The sequence below is a fragment of the Narcine bancroftii genome, chromosome 1, assembly GCF_036971445.1.
Source record: "Narcine bancroftii isolate sNarBan1 chromosome 1, sNarBan1.hap1, whole genome shotgun sequence".
NCBI lineage: Eukaryota > Metazoa > Chordata > Chondrichthyes > Torpediniformes > Narcinidae > Narcine > Narcine bancroftii.
The window spans coordinates 250,680,604-250,703,693 of NC_091469.1; the positions used below are offsets into that span (position 1 = coordinate 250,680,604).

Here is a 23,090-nt window from a genome sequence, read left to right on the forward strand (position 1 = left end):
CCAGTGAGGGGCTCAGCAGATGAAGGAATCTTGTAGGCTGAGGTGGTTGGTGACTGGCAGCTGAAGGACTCAAACCAGGCTGTGGGCTGCTGGAGACTGGCTTATGGGAACTTTGTATTAGGACCAGGATTCAAGGGGCTACCAAGGGCAAGAAAGGCTCCTGAAGGGGCCTTGTGCACTGAAAACCCCCTGAGTGTATCGGTGGTTTGGATCTAGGAGCTCAGGTTTACCAATGGATTGGAACAGGAGGTCATTCAATGGTAGAGGCTGTGGAAACACTGTAGGTTAATCCACAAACACTTGGTGTTTCTGATGGGACTCTCTTTTGCTTCTTTTTCTCTTGTTGGATCCACTGGGCTGGTTGATAGGCTCTATCAATAACCATGAAGTCGAGAGCAGGGGAATGATAGGCTTTAATAAACACAAGACTTTGGCTGGCCTGGATCCAGATACAGGAATGCCGGAAGGGAGGAGGAAGGTCGACCTTTATGGCCAAGCCATAAGGGGAGGAGACATAGAAGTGGGTGGGCCAGCCTCATACATACAGGTAAGGAATAATGTACAAGGAGAAAACATATCACTTCACTAGTGGCACCTCTTTGGGTGTCTTTAAGGCAGACAAAAATTAGCAAATTTCTTGTATTATTTTGTATATCAGTTCATGACAATAAAGAAATCTGAATCTTAGTCAAAATAAGTCATGCAAGATTTCTAGGTGCACAGGTCACAGCATTTTCTCAAGATAATCATCAATCATTCACTTATTCAGGGACTGATAATTTTTCGAATGATGTTCCACTCAATGAATTTCATGAAAGCAATTTGGGCAAATCTGCTTCCACACACTACTTAATATTCAATCCTTGAGTATAAACCTCCCATCTCTAAAGCAAGTGCAACCATGTGCTGCAAAGAGCAATTTTGCAAATATTAACTACCTTGCTGTTTGATCTGAAGTGCAAAATTTCAGAACCATTTAAGTTAAATCATCAGGTGTGTGATTAGGACTGTACCTCCAAGAGGGGAAGATCTCTGACCATTTGTTTTGTAAATTTTTTTGGACACATGCAGGCAAGAGTGTTGTGGCCAGAGACCTCAGGATATGGATTTCCCAGGTTCTTCTCCTATGACTTGTGGTAAGGAGATCATGCCTTTAGGACCTCTATATTTGTCAGTATACACTGGAAATGCTTCCGGTATGTGGTTTTCCCCACTAACCAGAATTACAGTTATATCTTTCTTCAAATAATACAGGACTGAATTAAGTCATTTGATCTATTATGCCTGTTAGTTTTATGAAAGAGCTGGACCCATTCTCCTGAACCTTTCCAATACTCAGATATGTTTTTGTCTTCAAGCAGTTTGTTAAATAGAGGAGGAGTCACGAGATGGAGTAGTGGCCGGACGGTGAACTCCAGCCCTCTCCAGAAAAGTCGGGAAAAACAAGAGAAAACACAAAGGCACAGAAATAAAAGTTACAGAAAAGTGAGTATAAAGGTGGAAAGAAGATGGCGACAAAAAAAGAAAAGTCGAAAGCAACGGTAAGAAGAGAGGAAGAGAAGACAAAGGAGGAAAAAGGTGAAGGCCTTACCTGTCCGAAGAGGCCCGCTGCGGAGAGAGAAACCCGCTCCCTCAGGTCGGTAAATAATGGACTACAAAAATGGCTCGCAGAGCCGAACAAAAGTGCGCAACCGCGCATGCGCGAAGTTTCGCGCATGCGCGATGCGAATGAAAAAAAACACACCGACGGGAGGGGGGACCAGCTGGGGAGTCGATCTCCACAGCCGGCAACGACAGCTGCAGAACACCTGCAGCAAGAAGAGACCACAGAAGACAATAGAAACAAGATAGAAGAGGAGGAAAGGGCAGCAAAGAAACAACAGATGGCCAACCCAGAGGAAGAAGAAGAGGAAGAGTATGGTGAAATAGAAGAAGAAAAGAGAGGCAAGGTAAAGGATATACTTGCTCTTATTAGAGGATACATGGAATCATTTAGAGAATGGCAAACACAGGAATTTAAGGATTTAAGAAAAAGAATAAACAACACAGAAGAGAAAATAAATAAAATGGAGATGACCTTAACAGAAATGGGAAAGAAAATGGACAAGATGGAAGAGCGGGCAGTAGCAGCAGAAATGGAGGTAGAAGACTTAAAAAAGAAATTGGAGGAATCTAATAAAAAAACTAAAGAGACACAAGAACTACTAGCTCAAAAAATAGATACAATGGAAAACCATAACAGAAGAAATAACATAAAGATAGTGGGCCTTAAGGAAGATGAAGAAGGCAAGAATATGAGGGAGTTTATAAAAGAGTGGATCCCTAAGACCCTAGGATGTCCAGAACTACAGCATGAAATGGAAATAGAAAGGGCACATAGAGTATTGGCCTCTAAACCACAACCACAACAAAAACCAAGATCTATTGTAGTAAAATTCCTAAGATATACTACAAGAGAAAAGGTACTGGAGAAGACAATGGAAAAAGTAAGAGAGGGCAACAAACCACTGGAGTATAAAGGGCAAAAAATCTTCATTTATCCAGATATAAGTTTTGAACTCCTAAAGAAGAGAAAAGAGTTCAATACAGCAAAGGCGATTTTATGGAAGAAAGGGTATAAATTTATACTAAAGCATCCAGCGGTATTGAAAATATTTATTCCAGGACAACAAAACAGACTATTCGCGGATCCAGAAGAAGCACGAAAATTTGCAGAACAATTACAAAAATAGACTGAGGGAGGAAGACGGGTAATGAGAGTTAAAATGATCACGACTGATATGTATGTGGGTAAAGACAAAAATAGACTGAGGGATGAAGACGGGTAATGAGAGTAAAAATGATCACGATTGATATGTATGCAGGTAAAGAGGTATAAGAGTGAATAGAGACAATGAGCATACATGAATGTATCTGTACTTAGAGGAAAATATGGATAGTATAGACAAGAATTAATAAGGGAAGGTAATGGAATAGAGAGAATAAGGAGGGAATTAAAAGAGGGACCTTTGTGACATATGAAAAGTGAAATCTTTTCTGGGGGAGGCGGGGTGGGGGGAAATAGCGGTCACTGCAAAATCAGTTGACGCTTGCGAGTGGATTCGCAAATCCAAATGGAGAGGGGAGATGTGGTTGTCCGACAAGGGATAAAGGACAACTCAGGAGGTGAAGGGGAGATTGGGGATAAATAAGATAGAAATAGGAGAATAAGGAAAATGTTAGATGTTGTAGGAATGTTGTCTTATAAAGAGTTGAAAATAAGAAAACAGAAATGGAAAAGGAGGAAAGGTAATGATGGAAAAACGGAAAGAGAAGATAAACAAAATATAAAAGGGCTACGCTGAACTATATGTCTTTAAATATTAATGGAATACATAACCAAATTAAAAGGAAGAAACTACCAAATTTAAATGAATAAATGTATTCCATTAGAAAAAATAACATATTGGTTAAGAAATAACATTGAAATATTCGAACAAGTATAGGAGCCTTACATTAAATACAATAGCAAAAACCTACCGGGGACAAACATTACCTAAGTTGATGGAAGGAGAAGGAAAGAAAAGAATGGACTCAGTAGAATTTCTGGTGTAATTTGGTTGAATGACAACATTGTCTGACTGGCTTAATGCAACCTAGATTGTATACCTAAAATGGATGAGAGGGGGGGGTGGGGGGGTGGTTTGGGAGGAAAGGGGGGGGGGGAGAAAAAGTCACTGTATATGTGTGAAAAGAAATAGTGTATATCATGGCTAATGTGATTTATGGTGTGAAAAATAAAAAAATTTAAAAAAAAAAAAAAAAAAAAGCAGTTTGTTAAATATTAATATGTCTCCTTCAAGCATCCTTGCAGGTAATGCATTTTTCTCTTTTAAGCTCATTCACATCCTGCCAGGAAAGATGTATAAAAATACCTTGTAATAACATCCTGGATATTGCACTTAATTTAAGCAAGTGAGCAAAATTCTGGCTGATGAGATTGTTACTTGATTATAAATAACCGTGAAATGTAAATAGTAGCTGCAAGTTAGGTTAATAAAATTCTGCTTCATGAAAATTGATAGTTGTAAAGAGGAGGATTGTAAACTAAGTAATTCCAGGAATATTCCTTGGCCTTTTTGGACAGATCTGTGTCTATTAATAAATGTTTTAAGTGACAGAATTAGGCCTGGTTTACAGTTTAAATTTATATCACTACTCACTAGCTAAGTTTAAGAAAAGCATTGCAAGAAGAAATCTTACTCCCCAGTGAGGAGTCAGCCTCTACAACAGGATATAGGGAGTTCTCAGTGAGATATGATAGATAGCTTTCATGATTTGAGACAATAGGAAATTATTCTGAAATAAGCTATTGTTTTGAGATTATTTGAATGTTTGTGGAAAATATTTGAAAATACTTCTACAAGAACTTCATTCATGTATGTAAGGTTCACTGTTTTCTGGAGTGGAATCAATTATGTGGTTTTCTGGGTTGATTGCAACACGTTGAAAATTTAACCCAAAGCTTCTGTTGTTAATTGAACTTGAAAATATTCAGTTTTTCATGTCGGACACACAGATAATGAATTAGTTCTCTATGGATTGTTGGGAAAAATTATGGTCAAGTTGCTGTCAAATTTGTCTGACATTAGGTGATTTCAGGTTTTAATAGCACTGTTTGTTCTTCATTTGCATAGTTTAAAGGGGTGTTTCTTAGCATAGTTTCCATCCTGGTATGAAGGATGTTCCCTTTAACTAATAGAAAAATGAAATTAATAGTAACTGTAGGCAATTTTGTCCTTGGAGTTACTCCACCATTTAGTCTAATCATGATCTATATTTCCTGCACTATCCATTCCCTCCCATGCTTTTTCTATTAGAAATATATTTACTTTTTATGTATTCAGCAATTATTAGTGGTAGAGAATACCATAGATTTCTAATTCAAAATTGAGTTTTTTTTCATCTCCGTCTTAAATGTCACACCTCGTTAAATGAGATTTTATACATTTCAGTGAGAATTTTTTATTCTTCTAGACTCTAGTGAATACAGGCTTTGTTGACTCTATTCATCCTCATATTGTCCAGTCATCCCAAGAATCAGTGTGGTTAATCATCCTTCATTTTTTCTATAGCAAGTACATCCTTTCATAGGTAAGGGAACCAAAACTTCATATTCCTGGTGTGGTTTGACCAAGGCCCTGAACAATTGTAATAAGATATTGTTCTTCCTTTATTCAGAACTGTTACAATGAAGGAAATGTATTACACAGATCACTTTGTACAGCATCATTTCTCAACTATTTAATTTACATCTCCCCCTTTTTGTATCTTTCCTGCTGAAGTGGATGACTTCACATTTATCCACATTATACTGCATCATGTATTTTCACTTTTGCTTAGCTTACCCAAATTTCCATTGAGCCTTTTTGTATTCTCACAAATGATAATCCGGCTGAGTTCCTCCAGCATTTTGGTGTGTTTACTGCAAATCACAGCATCTGCAGCCTATTGTGTTTCAAGTGACAATCCCACCCAGTTCCAAATTGTTGACAAACATTCCAATCTTTCCTCTTTTAGAATCAGAATTTATTGTCATGAACAAGTCATGAAATTCATTGTTTTGTGACAGCATCATAGGGCATCTTACAATATTACTATAAAAGAAATTAAAATAATAGTGCATGAAAAATAAGGCAGTATCATTAGTTCATTGATTATTCAGGAATCTGGAGCGTCAAGAAACTAGCCAGTACGCTCTTTACTCTATTCACCATGCGGTAGCTGCCCCCCTGCACTTAAAACCTATTGGTTAAGAAACTCAATACGCTTCTGATAGAGGCTGACTGTTCATTCAGTCCATATTGGGCACAATACTTTTTACATTTCCCCACATAGGAGGCATATTGTTCTAGTGTAGACTTTCTGCAAGATGCTGCAAGATATCCAGAGTTCTAGGCTGCAGAGAGCTTATGTCGATCCTCGCTCTCCAATCCTGCAACCTAACAAACTTAAATGAAACAATGGATGAGATACCTTTGACACTAGTTGGATTAGCAGACCTTTGTTTTTTGTGAATACTAACACACTCCCCACCATAAGCCTTAGGAGTATGGGGAACCAACATTGGGAAGGCCAATTTGGCACTACCAGCAATCCCATGGCCCTGTCCTCCTGTATCTTATTCAGGCATTTTGCCACCAAGGTGAATGTGGGGAATGCATAAAAGTTATATTTAGCCCAATCTAGGGTAAAGGTGTCAATGCCCTCCGCTTGTAAATCCAGCAGCCAGGACACATACTTCGGAACTTGAGCATTCAGCCAGGATGCAAACAAATCTATCTCCAGCATGCCAAAGGTGTCTGCTAGCAGTTTAAAGTACTTCTTCCCCAGAATACACTCAGTGCTATTATTGAATTTCCTGGACATCAAGTCCGCCTGGGTGTTTATCTGACCAGACAGGCAGCTTTAACCCAAATATTTCTTTGAATGCACAAGTGCCAAGTCTCAATGACTAGCTTGAGGCAGATTTGAGACCTTCCATATTATTGAGGTAGGCTACTGCTGAAGTGTTATCCAACCTCAGTACTTCACAAATGTCAGCTTCCCTTGGACAAACCTTGCTAATAAACCTGCCAGCATTTCCAAAATAATTTACCCTTTGATCCTAAAACCATATTTCGTTTAACCCATATCCTTAACAAATGTTTTAGTACCAGCTTATTACATTCCCGCAATAAATTCCCATTCCACTTAAATATAAACTGATGTATTTCAACTTCAGATATACAAGCCATTTCCACCTTTGCCCAACTCCAAATAAGGTCACAACAGTGCCCCATAGAGTCTCATCAACACCTCTTTATTCTTTTACACAATACTCTTTGAAACTAATGCCAAAATAGCATTTGCCTTCTTTACTGTCAATCCAGCCTGGTGGTAAACTTTCAGGTTATCTTGCTCAAGGACCCCAAAATCCATTTGTACTTCGAGGTTTGAATTGTCTCCCCATCCAAGTAATAATCAAACTGTTTATTTCCTCTACAAAATGTACAACCGTTCATTTCTCAACATTATCTCATCTGCCATTTCTTCACCCATTCTCCTAAACTGTCCAAGTCTTTCTGAAAGCTTTTGATTTCTTCTACATTTTGTACTCTACCATTTATCTTCATGTCATCTGCAAACTTTGCCATTAAACCATTTAATCCACAATCTAAATCATCAATATATATTGTAAAAAGAAGCGGGCTCAACAACGACCCTTGCGGAACACCATTAGTAACAGGCAACCAACCAGAATAGGATCCCTTTATTCCCACCCTTTGCATTTTTTGTGGAATTAAACAACAAATTGAATAAATATCAAATCACATTTATAAAAATGGCACTGGCTGTAGCAAAAAAATTGTATTGCCATCACTTGGAAGTCTGATGCTCTTCTACTTATAGCATGGAAATTAAATGAAATGAATAGCTGTATACCTATGGAAGAAATATAATTTCAAGAATATGACACTTTTGAAAAGATCTGGCAGCCATACCTGGACCACATACAGGCCTGAATTGAATAATAAAGAAATAGGACAATAAATGTAACTATTATATATATTTAAATGTGGTTTCCCCAATTGTATTCTTTATACTTAAGATATGTAAGCTCTGACAGTGTGCGGATTCGTATGTATGGAAGGGGGAAGGGAGGGAGGGACTGTTTCGTTTTTGTTTGTTGTTGTTTGTAAGAAAAAGTTTAATATATTGTGATATTGAAAAATTTTTATGTATATTTTTGAAAAAATATCAAAAATAAAATATTCAAAAACAAGCCATCATAGGCATTCCACAAACTTTCCTAAGATCCCAATCTACTTTTGTGTTAAAATCCCACAAGATTATCTTAACACTTGTCCTTCAAGCTCAAGTCATAGAAAGTATTGTCATGGAGGAGACAATTCAGTTGATCAAATCCATGTTTCCATCACACTTCCAAGCTCTTGTCTGTAACATTATAGATTATATATCTTCAAGTATCTGTCCAAGTACTTTTTAAAGATGGTGGGATGTTTGGCCAGTAACATCTTTCAGAAGCTTATTTACTGATTTTTGATAAGGAATCTAGGTTTATTCACCCTTATAATTTTATAAAACTCAATCAAATTTTATCTTGAATAAACAACCCATGTCTATCTATAACTTCTCATAATTATAATTCTCCAGCCTTGACAACATCTTGATGAATCACCTCCGTAACCTTTCTGCTGTCTTATTAGAGTTTATACAGTAATCAAGAAGCAAACATTTCTGGTGCCTTCAGCTAAAAGTAGAAATGCTCAATGTCTGAGAGAAACAAAGTTAGTGTTTCATGTGAAAAAATTTCCATTGTATTTAGGAAATATCTCCAAGGATCTGCCCTGGAGTCTCCACGTTGATACAATCACAAAGAGGGCTCGCCAGCGGCTATACTTTGTTAGGTGTTTGAGGAGATTTGGGTTGGTGTGTCACCAAAGACTCTTGAAAACTTCCACAGGAGAGCATTCTGGCTGGTTGCATCACTGAGGTGCCAATGCTCAGGACAAACTCAAGAAGGTTGTAACTCGGCTTGCGACATCATGGGCACCTGACTTCACTCCATCAAGTACATTTACAAGACATGGTGTCCTAAGAAAACAGCCTAATTCCTCAAGGACCCCCACCACCCAGACCATGCCCTCTTCACTGCTAACATCAGGAAAAAGGTGCAGGAGCCCAAAGACAAGTGGCACATGAACAATGATCAATGAATCAAAGACACTGCCTGACTTTGACTTTTCTTGCACTATTTTTATTTATTGTTGTTACAATGTTAATATGAATATTTGCACTGTAATGCTCTGCAAAACAGAAAATTTTGTGATTTGTTCATGACAATAAATTCTGATTCTGATATTAGAAAACCTATGCATTTGACAAGGTCCTCCATGAGAGTCCTGTTCATAAAGTCACGAGGCATGAGATCAATGGAACCTTGGCAGTGTGGATTTTTTAAAAAATTGGCTTCCATGTAGAAAGCAGAGTATTCTGCCTGCAGGTCATTGACCTAAATGAAGAGGCGGAAGGATGGGTCAATAAGTTTGCAGATGATACAAAAGTTGGAGGACTTGTGGATAGCGCTGGAGGTTGTAAGTTACAAAAGGATATAGACAGGTAAGAGGCAAGGAATAGTTGAATTTGAAGTCAGAAAGTGCCACCCTGTTTGAGGAAGTAAAAGGATTCAGTAGGTGGGCACAGTTAAGGGTAGATTTTTTTTAGATATATATTTTTTTCTTCTAGCCATAGAAGGTGGGAATGGCAGCCAAGACAAGGTAATGCTCGTTTTGCAAATGTGGGTTGTCAGGGAAGCCAGCAGTGATGACTTCATCTGCGAGAGGTCTTGACGAGCTGAGTTAAGGAGTTGGAGCTGGAGTTAGATGAATTCTGGATCATTCTGGAGACAGAGGGGGTGATGGCCAGAGGTTACAGGGACCCTATGACACATAGGAGGCAGGAGGTGGGTAGATGGATGACAGTCAGGAAGGGAAAGGGAACAGGCAGGCAGTGCAGGACACCCCTGTGGCCGTCCCCCTCAATAACATGTATACCATTTTGGATTCTGTTGGGAGAGATAACCAACCAGGGACAAGCCTTGGAAATCAAGTCTCTGTCACAGAGTCTAATCATGTGACTAAGAAGGGAAGGGAGGAGAAGAGGCAAGCTGTAGTGATTGGGGATTCTGTAGTTAGGGGGTCAGATAAGAGGATCTGTGGAAGAGATTGAGTATCCTGGATGGTATATAGCCTCCCTGGTGCCAGTTTCCAAGATATCTCAGATTGAGTTCACATCATTCTCAGGAGGAAGGGTGAGCAGCTAGATGTCGTGGTTCATAGAGGGACCAATGATATGAGTAGGAAGGTTGAAGAGGTCCTGCAAGGAGGGTTGAGGGAGTTAGGCACTAGGTTGAAGGACAGGTCCTCCAGGGTAGTGATCTCAGGATTGCTACTTGTGCCTCACGCTAGTGAGGTTAGAAATAGGAAGATAATGCAGCTTAACACGTGGCTAACAGACATGTTGCAGGAAGGAGGACTTCAGATTTCTGGATCATTGGGCTCTCTTCCAGGGAAGGTGGGACCTGTTACGATGGGAAATTTTTGTATCTGAACTGGAGGGGGACTAATACCCTTTCTGGAAGGATTTCAGGTGCTGCTCCGATGGGTTTAAATGAAATTTGCAGTGGGAGGGAACCCAATAGAAGAGTGGAGGGAGGAAAAGGTGATGTGAAAATTGCATTAACCATTAATGGTTAATGGGTTGAATGTGGTGGAAATGTTCTCAGGTGTATCTATTTCAATGCAAGGAGTATAGTAGGAAAAGCAGATGAGCTTAGAGTGTGAATTGTCACGTGGCAATGTTCTGGGCTCCTGTTACTTTAGACATGATAGAATGGGGGGGGGGGGGGATGAAAGGGGGAGGAGTGGCATTGCTTGCCAGGGAAAATATCAGAGCTGGGCTCAGGGAGGATAGACAAGAGGGCTTGTCTACTGAGGCTATATAGATAGAGCTAAAGAATGGGAAAAGTATGACCACACTCATGGGGTTGTATTATAGACCACCCAATAGTCAAAGAGAATTGGAGGAACAAATTTGAGACAGCTGCAGGAATCATAAGGTTGTGATAGTACGAGATTTTAACTTTCCACAAAAATTACTGGGACTATAAAAGGACTGGATGGCTTGAAGTTTGTCAAATATGTTCAGGAAAGCTTCTAAATCAATATATAAAGGTACCAACTAGAGAGAGTGCAATAGTGGATCTCCTATTAGGGAATGAAGCAGGACAGGTGACAGAAGTATGTGAAGGGGAATATTTTGGTCCACTGATCATAATGCCATTACTTTCAAGTTAATTATGGAGAAGGATAGGTCTTGACCTTGGGTTGAGATTCTAAATTGGAGAAGGGCCCATTTTTAGGAAATGAGAAAGGATTTAGAATGTGTGGATGGGATGCTTTTTTCGGGCAAGGATGTGGTGGGCCTTCAAAGGTAAAATTTTGAGAGTACAAAATTTGTATGTTCCTGTCAGGACCAAAGGTAAGGTTAGCAGGCACAGGAAACCTTGGTTTTGGAGTTATATTTGGGGTCTGCTTTGGGAGAAGAGAGAGGTATATAGCAGGTATAGGTGGCATGGAGCAAATGAGGTACTTGTGGAGTATTAAAAAAATGCAAGAAAAACCATAAAGAAATGAGGAAGGGTAAGACATGAGGTTGCTTTGGCAGACAATGTGAAGGAAAATCCTAATGGTTTTTACAGGTATTAAAAGCCAAAGGATGATAAGAGACAATTGGTCTCCTTGAAGATCAGGGTGGTTGGCTTTGTATGAAGCCAAAATAGTTGGGAGAGGTTTTAAATGATTATTTTTCATCAGTATTCACTCAGAAAAAGGGCAGTGAGGTCATAGAACCTATACAGATTAAAAAAGCAGGAGGTGCTTGCTGTTTTAAAGCAAATAAGGGTGGATAAATTCCCAGGGCTTGACAAGATATTCCCTCAGACCTTGAGGGAGGCTAGCGTAGAAATTGCAGGGGGTCTGGCAGAAAAATGTAAAATGTCCTTAGCCATGGGGTGCTAGAGGATTGGAGCGTAGCTCACATTGTTCCATTGTTTAAAAAATACTCCAAAAGTAACCCTGGAAAGAGGAGTCACGTGATGGAGTAGTGGCCGGACGGTGAACTCCAGCCCTCTCCAGAAAAGTCGGGAAAAACAAGAGAAAATACAAAGGCACAGAAATACAAGTTAAAGAAAAGTGAGTATAAAGGTGGAAAGAAGATGGAGACAAAAGGAGAAAAATCAAAATCAACGGAAAGAAGAGAGGAAGAGAAGACAACGGAGGAAAAAGGTGAAGGCCTTACCTGTCCGAAGAGGCCCGCTGTGGAGAGAGGAGCCCACTACCTCAGGTCGGTAGAAAGAGAACTACAACAATGGCTCACAGAGCCGAGTAAAAGTGCGCAACCGCGCATGCGCGACTCCCCGCGCATGCGCGATGCGCATACAAAAAAACACACTGACGGGAGGGGGGACCAGCTGGGGAGTCGATCTCCACAGCCGGCAACGACAGCTGCAGAACACCTGCAGCAAGAAGAGACCACAGAAGACAATAGAAACAAGAAAGAAGAGGAGGAAAGGGCAGCAAAGAAACAACAGATGGTCAACCTAGAGGAAGAAGAAGAGGAAGAGGAAGAGTACAGGGAAATAGAAGAAGAAAAGATAGGCAAGGTAAAGGAGGTACTTGCTCTTGTTAGAGGATACATGGAGTCATTTAAAGAATGGCAAACACAGGAATTCAATGATTTAAGAAGAAGAATAAACAACACAGAAAAGAAAATAAATAAAATGGATATGACCTTAACAGAAATGGGGAAAAAAATGGACAAGATGGAAGAACGGGCAATAGCAGCAGAAATGGAGGTAGAAGACTTAAAAAAGAAATTGGAGGAATCTAATAAAAAAACTAAAGAGACACAAGAATTACTAGCCCAAAAAATAGATATAATGGAAAATTATAACAGAAGAAATAACATAAAGATAGTGGGCCTTAAGGAAGATGTAGAAGGCAAGAATATGAGGGAGTTTATAAAAGAATGGATCCCTAAGGCCCTAGGATGTCCAGAACTACAGCAAGAAATGGAAATAGAAAGGGCACATAGAGCATTGGCCCCTAAACCACAACCACAACAAAAACCAAGATCTATTGTAGTAAAATTCCTAAGATATACTACAAGAGAAAAGGTACTGGAGAAGACAATGGAAAAAGTAAGAGAGGGCAACAAACCACTGGAGTATAAAGGGCAAAAAATCTTCATTTATCCAGATATAAGCTTTGAACTCCTAAAGAAGAGAAAAGAGTTCAATGCAGCAAAAGCGATTTTATGGAAGAAAGGATATAAATTTACACTGAAGCATCCTGCGGTATTGAAAATATTTATTCCAGGACAACAAAACAGACTATTCTCGGATCCAGAAGAAGCACGAAAATTTGCAGAACAATTACAAAAATAGACTGAGGGATGAAGACGGGTAATGAGAGCAAAAATTATCACGATTGATATGTATGTGGGTAAAGACAAAAATAGACTGAGGGATGAAGACGGGTAAGGAGGGTAAAAATGACCACGATTGATATGTATGCGGGTAAAGAGGTATAAGAGTGAATAGAGACAATGGGCATATGTGAAAGTATCTGTAATTAGAGGAAAACATAGAAAGTATAGACAAGAATTAATAAGGGAAGGTAATGGAATAGAGAGAATAAGGAGGGAACTAAAAGAGTGACCTTTGTGACATATAAAAAACGAAATCTTTTCTGGGGGGGGCTGGGTGGGGGGAAAAGAGCGGTCACTGCAAAATCAGTTGACGCTTGCGAGTGGATTCGCAAATCCAAATGGAGAGGGGAGATGTGGTTGTCCGACAAGGGATAAAGGGCAACTCAGGAGGGGAAGGGGAGATTGGGGATAAAGAAGATAGAAATAGGAGAATAAGGAAAATGTTGGATGTTGTAGGAATGTTGTCTGGTAAAGAGTTGAAAATAAGAAAACAGAAATGGAAAAGGAGGAAAGGTAATGATGGAAAAACGGAAAGAGAAGATAAACAAAATATAAAATGGCTACGCTGAACTATATGACTCTAAATATTAATGGAATACATAACCAAATTAAAAGGAAGAAACTACTAAATTTACTGAAAAAGGAAAAAATAGATATAGCATTTGTCCAAGAAACACATTTAACTGAATTGGAGCACAAGAAATTAAAGAGAAATTGGGTAGGACATGTAACAGCAGCATCGTATAATTCAAAAGCAAGAGGAGTGGCTATATTAATTAGCAAAAATGTGCCATTTAAAATAGAAGAGGAAATAATAGATCCAGCAGGGAGATATGTTATGATAAAATGTCAGATATATTCAGAGCTTTGGAATCTACTTAATATATATTCACCTAACGAAGAAGATCAAAAGTTTATGCAAGATATCTTTTTGAAGGTAGCTAATACGCAAGGGAACATACTAATAGGAGGGGATTTCAATCTGAATTTGGATCCAAATATGGATAAAACGGGGAAAAAAATTAACAGGAAGAACAAAGTAACCAAATTTATAATTAAATCAATGCAAGAAATGAAACTTGTGGACATATGGAGGAAACAAAACCCAAAAGAAAAGGAATACTCATACTACTCGACTAGACATAAAACATACTCAAGGATAGACCTATTCCTGTTATCAGCCCACATACAAGGGAGAGTTAGGAAAACGGAATATAAAGCTAGACTATTATCGGACCACTCACCCATGTTATTGGCAATAGAGCTAGAAGACATCCCTCCAAGAATGTATAGATGGAGATTAAACCCCATGCTACTTAAAAGACAGGATTTTAGAGAATTTATTGAAAAACAATTAAAAATGTACTTTGAAGTAAATACGGAATCAGTGGAAGATAAGTTTATACTATGGGACGCAATGAAAGCATTCATTAGAGGGCAAATAATAAGTTATGCAACCAAGATGAAGAAGGACTATAATCAGGAAACAGAGCAGTTGGAAAGGGAAATAATAAACATAGAAAAAAAATTAGCAATAAAGGAAGATACAACCAAAAGAAGAGAATTGGCGGATAAAAAAATAAAATATGAAACATTACAAACATATAAGGTGGAGAAGAATATAATGAAGACAAAACAGAAATATTATGAACTAGGGGAAAAAACACACAAAATCCTAGCATGGCAGCTTAAGACAGAGCAAACTAAGAAAATGGTATTGGCAACAAGGAAAAAAGACAAACAAATTACATATAATCCAAAAGAAATTAAGGAAAACTTCAGAGAATTCTATGAACAATTATACCGAACCGAAAACGAAGGGAAAGAAGGGAAAATAGATGAATTTTTGACTAAAATTGAACTACCAAAACTACAAATAGAGGAACAAAATAAATTAACAGAACCATTTGGAACAGTAGAAATACAAGAGATAATAAAAAATTTACCAAATAATAAGACACCAGGAGAGGATGGACTCCCAATAGAATTCTACAAAACATTTAAAGACCTAATAATACCGCCCCTCCTGGATGTAATCAACCAGATTGATGAGACACAAAACTTACCAGATTCATGTAAAACAGCAATAATTACAGTGATACTAAAACAAGGGAAAGATCCACTCTCACCAGCGTCATATAGACCAATATCTTTGCTAAACACAGATTATAAGATAATAGCTAAACTATTAGCGAACAGATTAGCAGAACAGGTACCGAAAATGGTAAATTTAGACCAAACTGGATTTATCAAAAAAAGACGCACAACAGACAATATTTGTAAATTTATTAACTTAATTCATGCAGTAGAAGGAAATAAAGCACCGGCAGTAGCAGTTGCTTTAGACGCAGAGAAGGCCTTCGACAGAGTAGAATGGAATTACTTGTTCAAAGTATTGCAAAAATTCAGTTTACCGGAGAAGTATATTAATTGGATTAAAGCATTATATAAGGGACCGTTAGCGAAAGTGACAGTAAATGGACATGTATCAAAGCAATTTAACTTAAGCAGGTCAACGCGGCAGGGATGCCCACTATCACCATTATTGTTTGCGCTAGCTATAGAACCACTAGCAGAATCGATAAGAAGAGATAATAATATAAAAGGAATAAAAATAAAAGACAGGGAATATAAAATCAGTCTGTTTGCGGATGATGTGATAGTGTACTTAACAGAACCAGAACTATCAATAAAAGAACTATATAAGAAATTGAAGGAATATGGAGAAGTGTCGGGATACAAGATAAACGTAAATAAAAGTGAAGCAATGCCTATGAATAACGCGGATTTCTCAAAATTTAAGGAGGAATCCCCATTCAGATGGCAAACGCAGGCAATAAGATACCTAGGTGTGCAAATAAACAAAAATCTAGGCCAATTATATAAACTCAATTACAATCCACTAATGAAAAAATTACAGGACGATTTAGAGCATTGGAAAGAGCTACCACTAACACTGATAGGAAGGATAAACTGTATTAAAATGAACATTTTTCCAAGGATACTATACTTATTTCAGGCATTGCCAATACAACTGACAGAAAAATTCTTCAAAGAGTTAAAGAAAATAATAAGGAGATTTTTATGGAGGGGGGGAAACCGAGGATAGCACTAGACAAATTAACAGAATGGTATAAACAAGGAGGCTTACAATTGCCAAACTTCAAAAATTATTATAGAGCCGCACAATTAAGGTACCTATCAGATTTTTATCAAACAAGGGAAAAACCAGACTGGACGAGACTAGAATTAGATAAAATAGGGGAAAAGATACCTGAACACATATTATATAAATGGGACGAAAAATTGGTACAACATAGAACTTCTCCAGTATTACACCATCTCCTCAATATATGGAAGAAGATTCATGTAGAAAGAAATAAAATAAATTACCAAATACCAAAACTAATATTGACGCAAAATAAGCTACTCCCTTTTACAATAGACAACCTTGCCTTTAGAAAATGGGAAAAAAAAGGGATTAAAAGAATAGAAAATTGTTTTTCAGGAAGTAGATTCTTATCCTTTGAACAAATGAGAGATAAGTACAATATAACGGGAGATACAGCGCTGGCATATTACCAACTGAGATCCTACTTGAAAGATAAATTAGGAAGCAACTTGAGTTTACCAGAGGGAAGTAACCTTGAATATGTGATTACAGATACAATGTTAATCAAAAGATTTATAAAAAATATGTATATTAAACTGCAAGAAAAGGAAAATGAGGAAACAAATGGTAAAACTAAACAAAAATGGGAACAAGATTTAAATATAAAGATAAAAAAGGAAACATGGGAGAAGTTATGCTCTGGAACGATGAGAAATACAATAAATACGAGGCTGCGTATGATACAATATAATTGGTTACACAGACTATACATTACACCGCAAAAGTTAAATAAATGGGACCCAACAGTAGCTGATAGATGTTTTTGATGTAAAAAAGAAAGGGGAACAACAATTCATGCAATCTGGACATGTGAGAGAGTAGAAAAATTTTGGGATGATCTCAATCAGATATTAAATAAAATAACAGAAAACAATATACCAAAGAATCCAGAGATCTTTCTCTTAAGTAACATAAAAAATAAAGAATTTGGAATTGACTTGGAGGATGCACAAAAAAGATTTGTTAAGATAGCCCTAGCTGTAGCAAAAAAATGTATTATGTCAACCTGGAAATTGGAAGATAATTTGAAAATACAACAATGGTATATAGAAATGAATAAATGTATTCCATTAGAAAAAATAACATATAGTTTAAGAAATAATATTGAAATATTCGAACAAGTATGGGAGCCTTACATTAAATACAATAGCGAAAACCTACCGGGAACAAACATTACCTAAGTTGATGGAAGGAGAAGAGAAGAAAAGAATGGACTCAGTAGAATTTCTGGTGTATTTTTGTTGAATGACAACATTGTCTAACTGAATTAATGCAACCTAGATTGTATAACTAAAATGGATGAGAGGGGGGGGGGGATGGGGGGGTGGCTTGGGAGGAGGGAGGGGGGAGGGAGAAAAAGTCACTGTAAATGTGTGGAAAAGAAAAAGTGTATATCATGGCTATTGTGATTTATGGTGTGAAAAATAAAAAATTTAAAAAAAAAAAAGTAACCCTGGAAATTATAAGCTGGTAAACATGACTTCAGTAGTAGGTAAATTATTAGAAGCTGTTCAAAGAGATCGGATAGTCAACATGGCTTTGTGCATGGTAGATCATGTTTAACAAATCTTATAGAGTTTTTCAAGGAGGTTAGCAAGGAAGTTGACAAAGGAAAAGGTGTGGAGGTTTTCTATGTGGCCTTTGACAAGGTTCTACATGGGAGGTTAGTCAGGAAGGTTCAGATGTGAGGTATTCATGGTGAAGTAGTTGAACTGGATTTGACAATGGCTGGATGGGAGAAGGTTTTCAAAGCTTGCAGAGGGTCTGGAAAATGGTAGATGGAATTTAATGCAGACAAGTGTGAGGCATTGCATTTTGGAAAGACAAACCAAGAAAAAACATACACGGTAAATGGTAGGGCACTGAGGACTGCAGTAAAATAGAGGAATCTGGGAATTCAGATACATAATTCCCTGAAAGTGGTGTCACAGGTGGATAGGGTTGTAAAGAGAGCTTTTGGCATATTGGCCTTCAAAAATTCAAATATTGAGATGGAATGTTGTGTTAAAGTTGTATAAGAGGCCAAATTTGGACTATTGTGTGCAATTTTGGTCAACCAACTACAGGAAAGATATCAATAAGATCAAAAGAGTGCAGAGAAGATTTACTAGGATGTTGCCCAGACTTCAGTAACTGTGTTACAGAGAAAGGTTAAACAGGTTAGAACTTGATTCCCTGAAGCGTAGAAGGAGAAGGGGAGATTTGATAGAGCCATTTAAAATTATGAGGGGAATAGAGAGAGTAAATGTAGATAGGCTTTTATCCACTGAGGGTAGGTGAGATACAAACCAGAGAACATGGGTTAAGAGTGAAAGGGGAAAAGTTTAAGGGAAACAGGAGGGGGAACTGCTTTACACAGAGAGTGGTGGGATTGTAGAATGAACTGCCAGCTAAAGTGGTGAATGCAGTCTCAATTTTAAAATTTAAGAAGAATTTGGACAAAGGTATGGAGGTTTATGGTGCAGGTCAGTGCGACAAGACACAGACTAGAAGGGCCAAAGAGGCCAGATTCTGTGCTGTAAAGTTCTCTGGTTCTAGGATTCAGAGTTTTGGCGGAAAAGTGGCAGATGGAGTTAAATCCGGATGAGTGTGAGGTGATGTATTTTGGAAGGACAAACCAGAAGGCTAATGGGTTAATGGTCAATTACTTAGGAGTGTGGATGAACAAAGGGATCTCGGAGTCAAATCCATACAACCCTCATGGTCACCGCACAGATTAATAGGATAGTTAAGAAGGCCTATGGGATGTTGGGTTTCATTAATAGGGGTCGAGCGGTCATGTTGCAACTCTACAAATCTCTGGTGAAACCACGCTTGGTGTATTGTGTTCAGTTCTGGTCATATTACAGGAAAGTGAAGGATGTCGAAGCTATGGAGAGGGTGCAGAGGAGATTTACCAAGATGCTGCCTGGATTGGAAAATAAATGTTATGAGGCAAGGTTAGCAGAGTTGGAACTTTTATCTTTGGAGTGTGAAAGGATGAGAGGAGGCTTAATGGAGTCTACAATATTATGACAGGCATAGATACACAGCCAGCACCTTTTTCCTAGGCCACAAATAGTAAACACCAGAGGACATCTGTACAAAGAAGTTTAGGGTAGATATCAGTCATAGGATATTTTAACGCAAAGAGTTGTGGATGCCTAGAATGCCTTGAAAGGGATGGTATTGGAGGCTGAAACATTAGGAGCATTTAAGAGACTCTTAGACAGACATGTGGATGGAAGGAAAATAGAGGGTTATGGAATAGGGATGGTTAGTATTTTTTTAAAGGAATTAAGTGGGATTGGCACAATATCGAGGGCCAAAGAGCCTCTATTGTGATGTAGTGTTCTATATGTTTTAAATTGTAGAGAAGAGAGAGGGTTGCCTATTTTGTCTTTAGCCTCTTGCATGGTTCTGCGAAAGCACAATATAAGTTCAAAGAACTTGCATTTTCCGTATATTTATGGCTTTTGAGTTCAAGAATTTCAGACAACTTGTATTCAACCTGTGCTCCTAATTCAGTTTTCCTCTCTCCACGTATGCTGCCTGGCCTGATGAGATCTTCCAGCATTCACTTTTATTTCAACTTTCCAGCTGCTGCTGTGTTACATATCTCAATTTCATTTTTTTTCTCTCAGCTCTGTTCAACTTGTAATTCCTCCAAACAAAATAGTTGCCATTAACACTCCCTCCCTTGACACCATCTATGTCATTTATTTTTTCTTGTTCTCCATCTTATATACATTACCTTTGTACACTCTATCCTTTACCTTCTCTATGACTTAAAATACTCTGCTTTCCTAACTTTCTAGTTTGTTTGCGAGGTCATTGGCTTGAAGTGTTATCAGTTTCTTTATCCAAGAATAACTGAGATAGGAAGAGAGCATGTATTTTACAGTTTTAGAATGAGCTCTCTTTAGACTCAAGAGCCTGCAGATGCTGGAACCTGGAGCAAAGAAATAATCAGAGCTTTATGGGTCAAGACTGATGAAAAGTTACAACCTGAAACATTTACAGTCCTTTTTTCTCCCTCTGATGCTGCTCAGCCCACTGAGTTCCTCCAGCAGGTTGTGTCCGACATACTGTGCCTTGGTCAGTAAAGGCAAGAATTCCCAACTACTTTTTCTACTTCTGCTGTTATCTTCAGAGATATGTGGACATTTTCTCAAAGATTCCTGGATTCCTACACAATTATTAGTGTCCTATCATTGATAGTGCATTTTCTTATCTACAAAACCTTGATATCAGTGCCAATTTTCTAATTTTGTACATTTGTCTAAATTTTCTGCATATACCAGGAAAGGAAAAGTTTGTTGTGCCATGCTCAGTTAAACCCAAGGGCATTCTAATCTTCAGCCACTAAATCTCCTGGTGACTGGGGTTCTTTGTTTTCCCTGACTGTGTCATTTTTAATCTGACTTCCCATAGGATCCCACAGGTTTCATTTTGATTCATTTGCCATGAAGGAATTTGTCAATTTTTTCAAAATATAAATGCTTCAAAGTTTTAATTATTAGATAAATTTATACATTTGTACTGAACATCCTCAATTGTCATCAACTTTTTTAAATGCTGATTTATGCCATTCCTCAGAATCCTTCCCCAAAATAAACCCACTCTCCTAATGTCAATGTTTAAATTAATGAACAAAAAACCTACAGATTTTAACTAACAATTCTGAGACTAGAATTAAAATCACATCACAGCAGCTATGGAATTGAAGTCAGTTTTGGTCTGTGTTTTAAAAAAATTAAACATTTATTAGTAATGATGACCACAGAACAATAACATATCATAAAAACTCATTTGATTTGGCAGTTCATTTGACCGAGTTGAGTGGAATTTTTTATTTAAAATGCTAGAAAAATTTAAATTTGGACTGCTTTTTATTGGTTGGATTAAGGCATTATATAAAAATCCAGTTGCTAGGGTGATGACAAATTGTCAAACTTATTCATTATTTAAGTTAACGCGATCAACACGTCAAGGTTGTCCATTGTTGCCAGCCCTGTTTGCATTGGTCATAGAACCGTTAACTCAAGCAATAAGACAAAATGGTAATATTAAAGGGATAAAGATTGCAGATAATGAATATAAGATTAATTTGCTGATGATGTGTTAATTTATTTGACATATCAAGAATAATCTTTAAAATACTTGCAAGAATGTTTGGAGCAATATGGTGCACTATCTGGGTATAAAGTAAATTGGATAAGAATGAAATATTGTCAATTTCAGATGGGGATTATAGTGAGTGGAGACAGATTACTAAATTACGAAGATCTAATAAGATCACGTCTCCAGAATGGAGGACCATCGCCTTCCCAAGATCGTGTTATATGGCGAGCTCTCCACTGGCCACCGTGACAGAGGTGCACCAAAGAAAAGGTACAAGGACTGCCTAAAGAAATCTCTTGGTGCCTGCCACATTGACCACCGCCAGTGGACTGATAACGCCTCAAACCGTGCATCTTGGCGCCTCACAGTTTGGCGGGCAGCAACCTCCTTTGAAGAAGACTGCAGAGCCCACCTCACTGACAAAAGGCAAAGGAGGAAAAACCCAACACCCAACCCCAACCAACCAATTTTCCCCTGCAACCGCTGCAACCGTGTCTGCCTGTCCCGCATCGGACTTTTCATCCACAAACGAGCCTGCAGCTGACGTGGACTTTTTACCCCCTCCATAAATCTTCGTCCGCGAAGCCAAGCCAAAGAAAGAATAAGATTAAATATTTAGGAGTAATGGTTAATGCAAAATATTAATTACTTTATAAATTAAATTAAGTACCATTAATGAGAAAGATTAAAGCCGATTTGATTAAATGGAAAGATTTAGGATAATAGGTCGGGTAAATTGTATTAAGGTTAATATTTTTCCATGTATTCAATATCGATTCCTTGTTCTCTCCCAAAAGTATTTTTTCAAGATTTGAATACGGCTGTACGGAAATTTTTTATGGAAGGGGAAGCTAGTGAGAGTAGCATTGCAAAAATTGACGTGGAAATATGCTTTAGGAGATTTACAATTTTTCTAATTTTCAAAATTATTATGAAACCACACAGTTAAAATTTATTAATAGGATGAAGGATGTTACACAGCCCACCAGTTGGACTAAAGTGGAATTAGCTAGAATTTCTGAATATCAGGTTCATCAGTTTAGATATAAGTAGAATTTAGGTTTATTACAGGGATATAATGTGCCGGTTTTAAAACAATTACTAGGGATTTGGACTAAAAGGAATTCTATTATAGGTATGAAAAGTGAGATATCAATTCAAACTCCATTATATCAAAACAGACATTCCTTTTTCGTTGAAGAATAGGTATTTAGAGGTTTGGGAGCTTGAAGGTATAAAGGTGTTGGAGGATTGTTTTGAAGAACGATTTCTTTCTTTTAATCAACTTAGAGAAAAATTTGGAAAATCAGTGAATTCTTTATTTGTGTGTTATCAGGTTAGAGCATTAGTTATGGACAATTTTGGAAAAGAAATTATAATGCCTAAATTATCGAAATTTGAATTTTTGATTTTCCATTCATTAAAAAAGGGTTTTATTTCTGATATGTATGCTTTGTTACAAGATAGTATGGTTAAGTCAAATTTAAATAAATCTAAAAATAGATGGGAAGGGGATTTATCTTACAATATACCTCAGGAAGATTGGGAAATTATATGCTACGATGGGGTGACTAAATTACTTAATATAAGATAAAGTATGGATAATTTAGTGTTCTATTTGACCTCAGGGAAATTGAAAAAATATGGATTCAGTAATTTGTATTTATATTTTAGATGTAGACAACATATTGGAATATTTTTGCATTCAGTTTGGCTTTGTGAT

At 37.6% G+C, this 23,090-nt stretch overlaps 1 protein-coding gene across 1 annotated transcript in view; it reads left to right on the forward strand.

The window, feature by feature from the left end:
- The window catches only part of LOC138741080 (uncharacterized), an 83,505-nt gene that overhangs the window by 46,954 nt on the left and 13,461 nt on the right, over window positions 1-23,090 (forward strand). Inside the window, exon 3 of the mRNA XM_069894607.1 lies at window positions 1,072-1,136. Coding sequence (XP_069750708.1) covers window positions 1,072-1,130 — 59 coding nt within the window. The 3' untranslated portion in view covers window positions 1,131-1,136. The remainder of the gene's footprint in view (window positions 1-1,071; window positions 1,137-23,090) is intronic.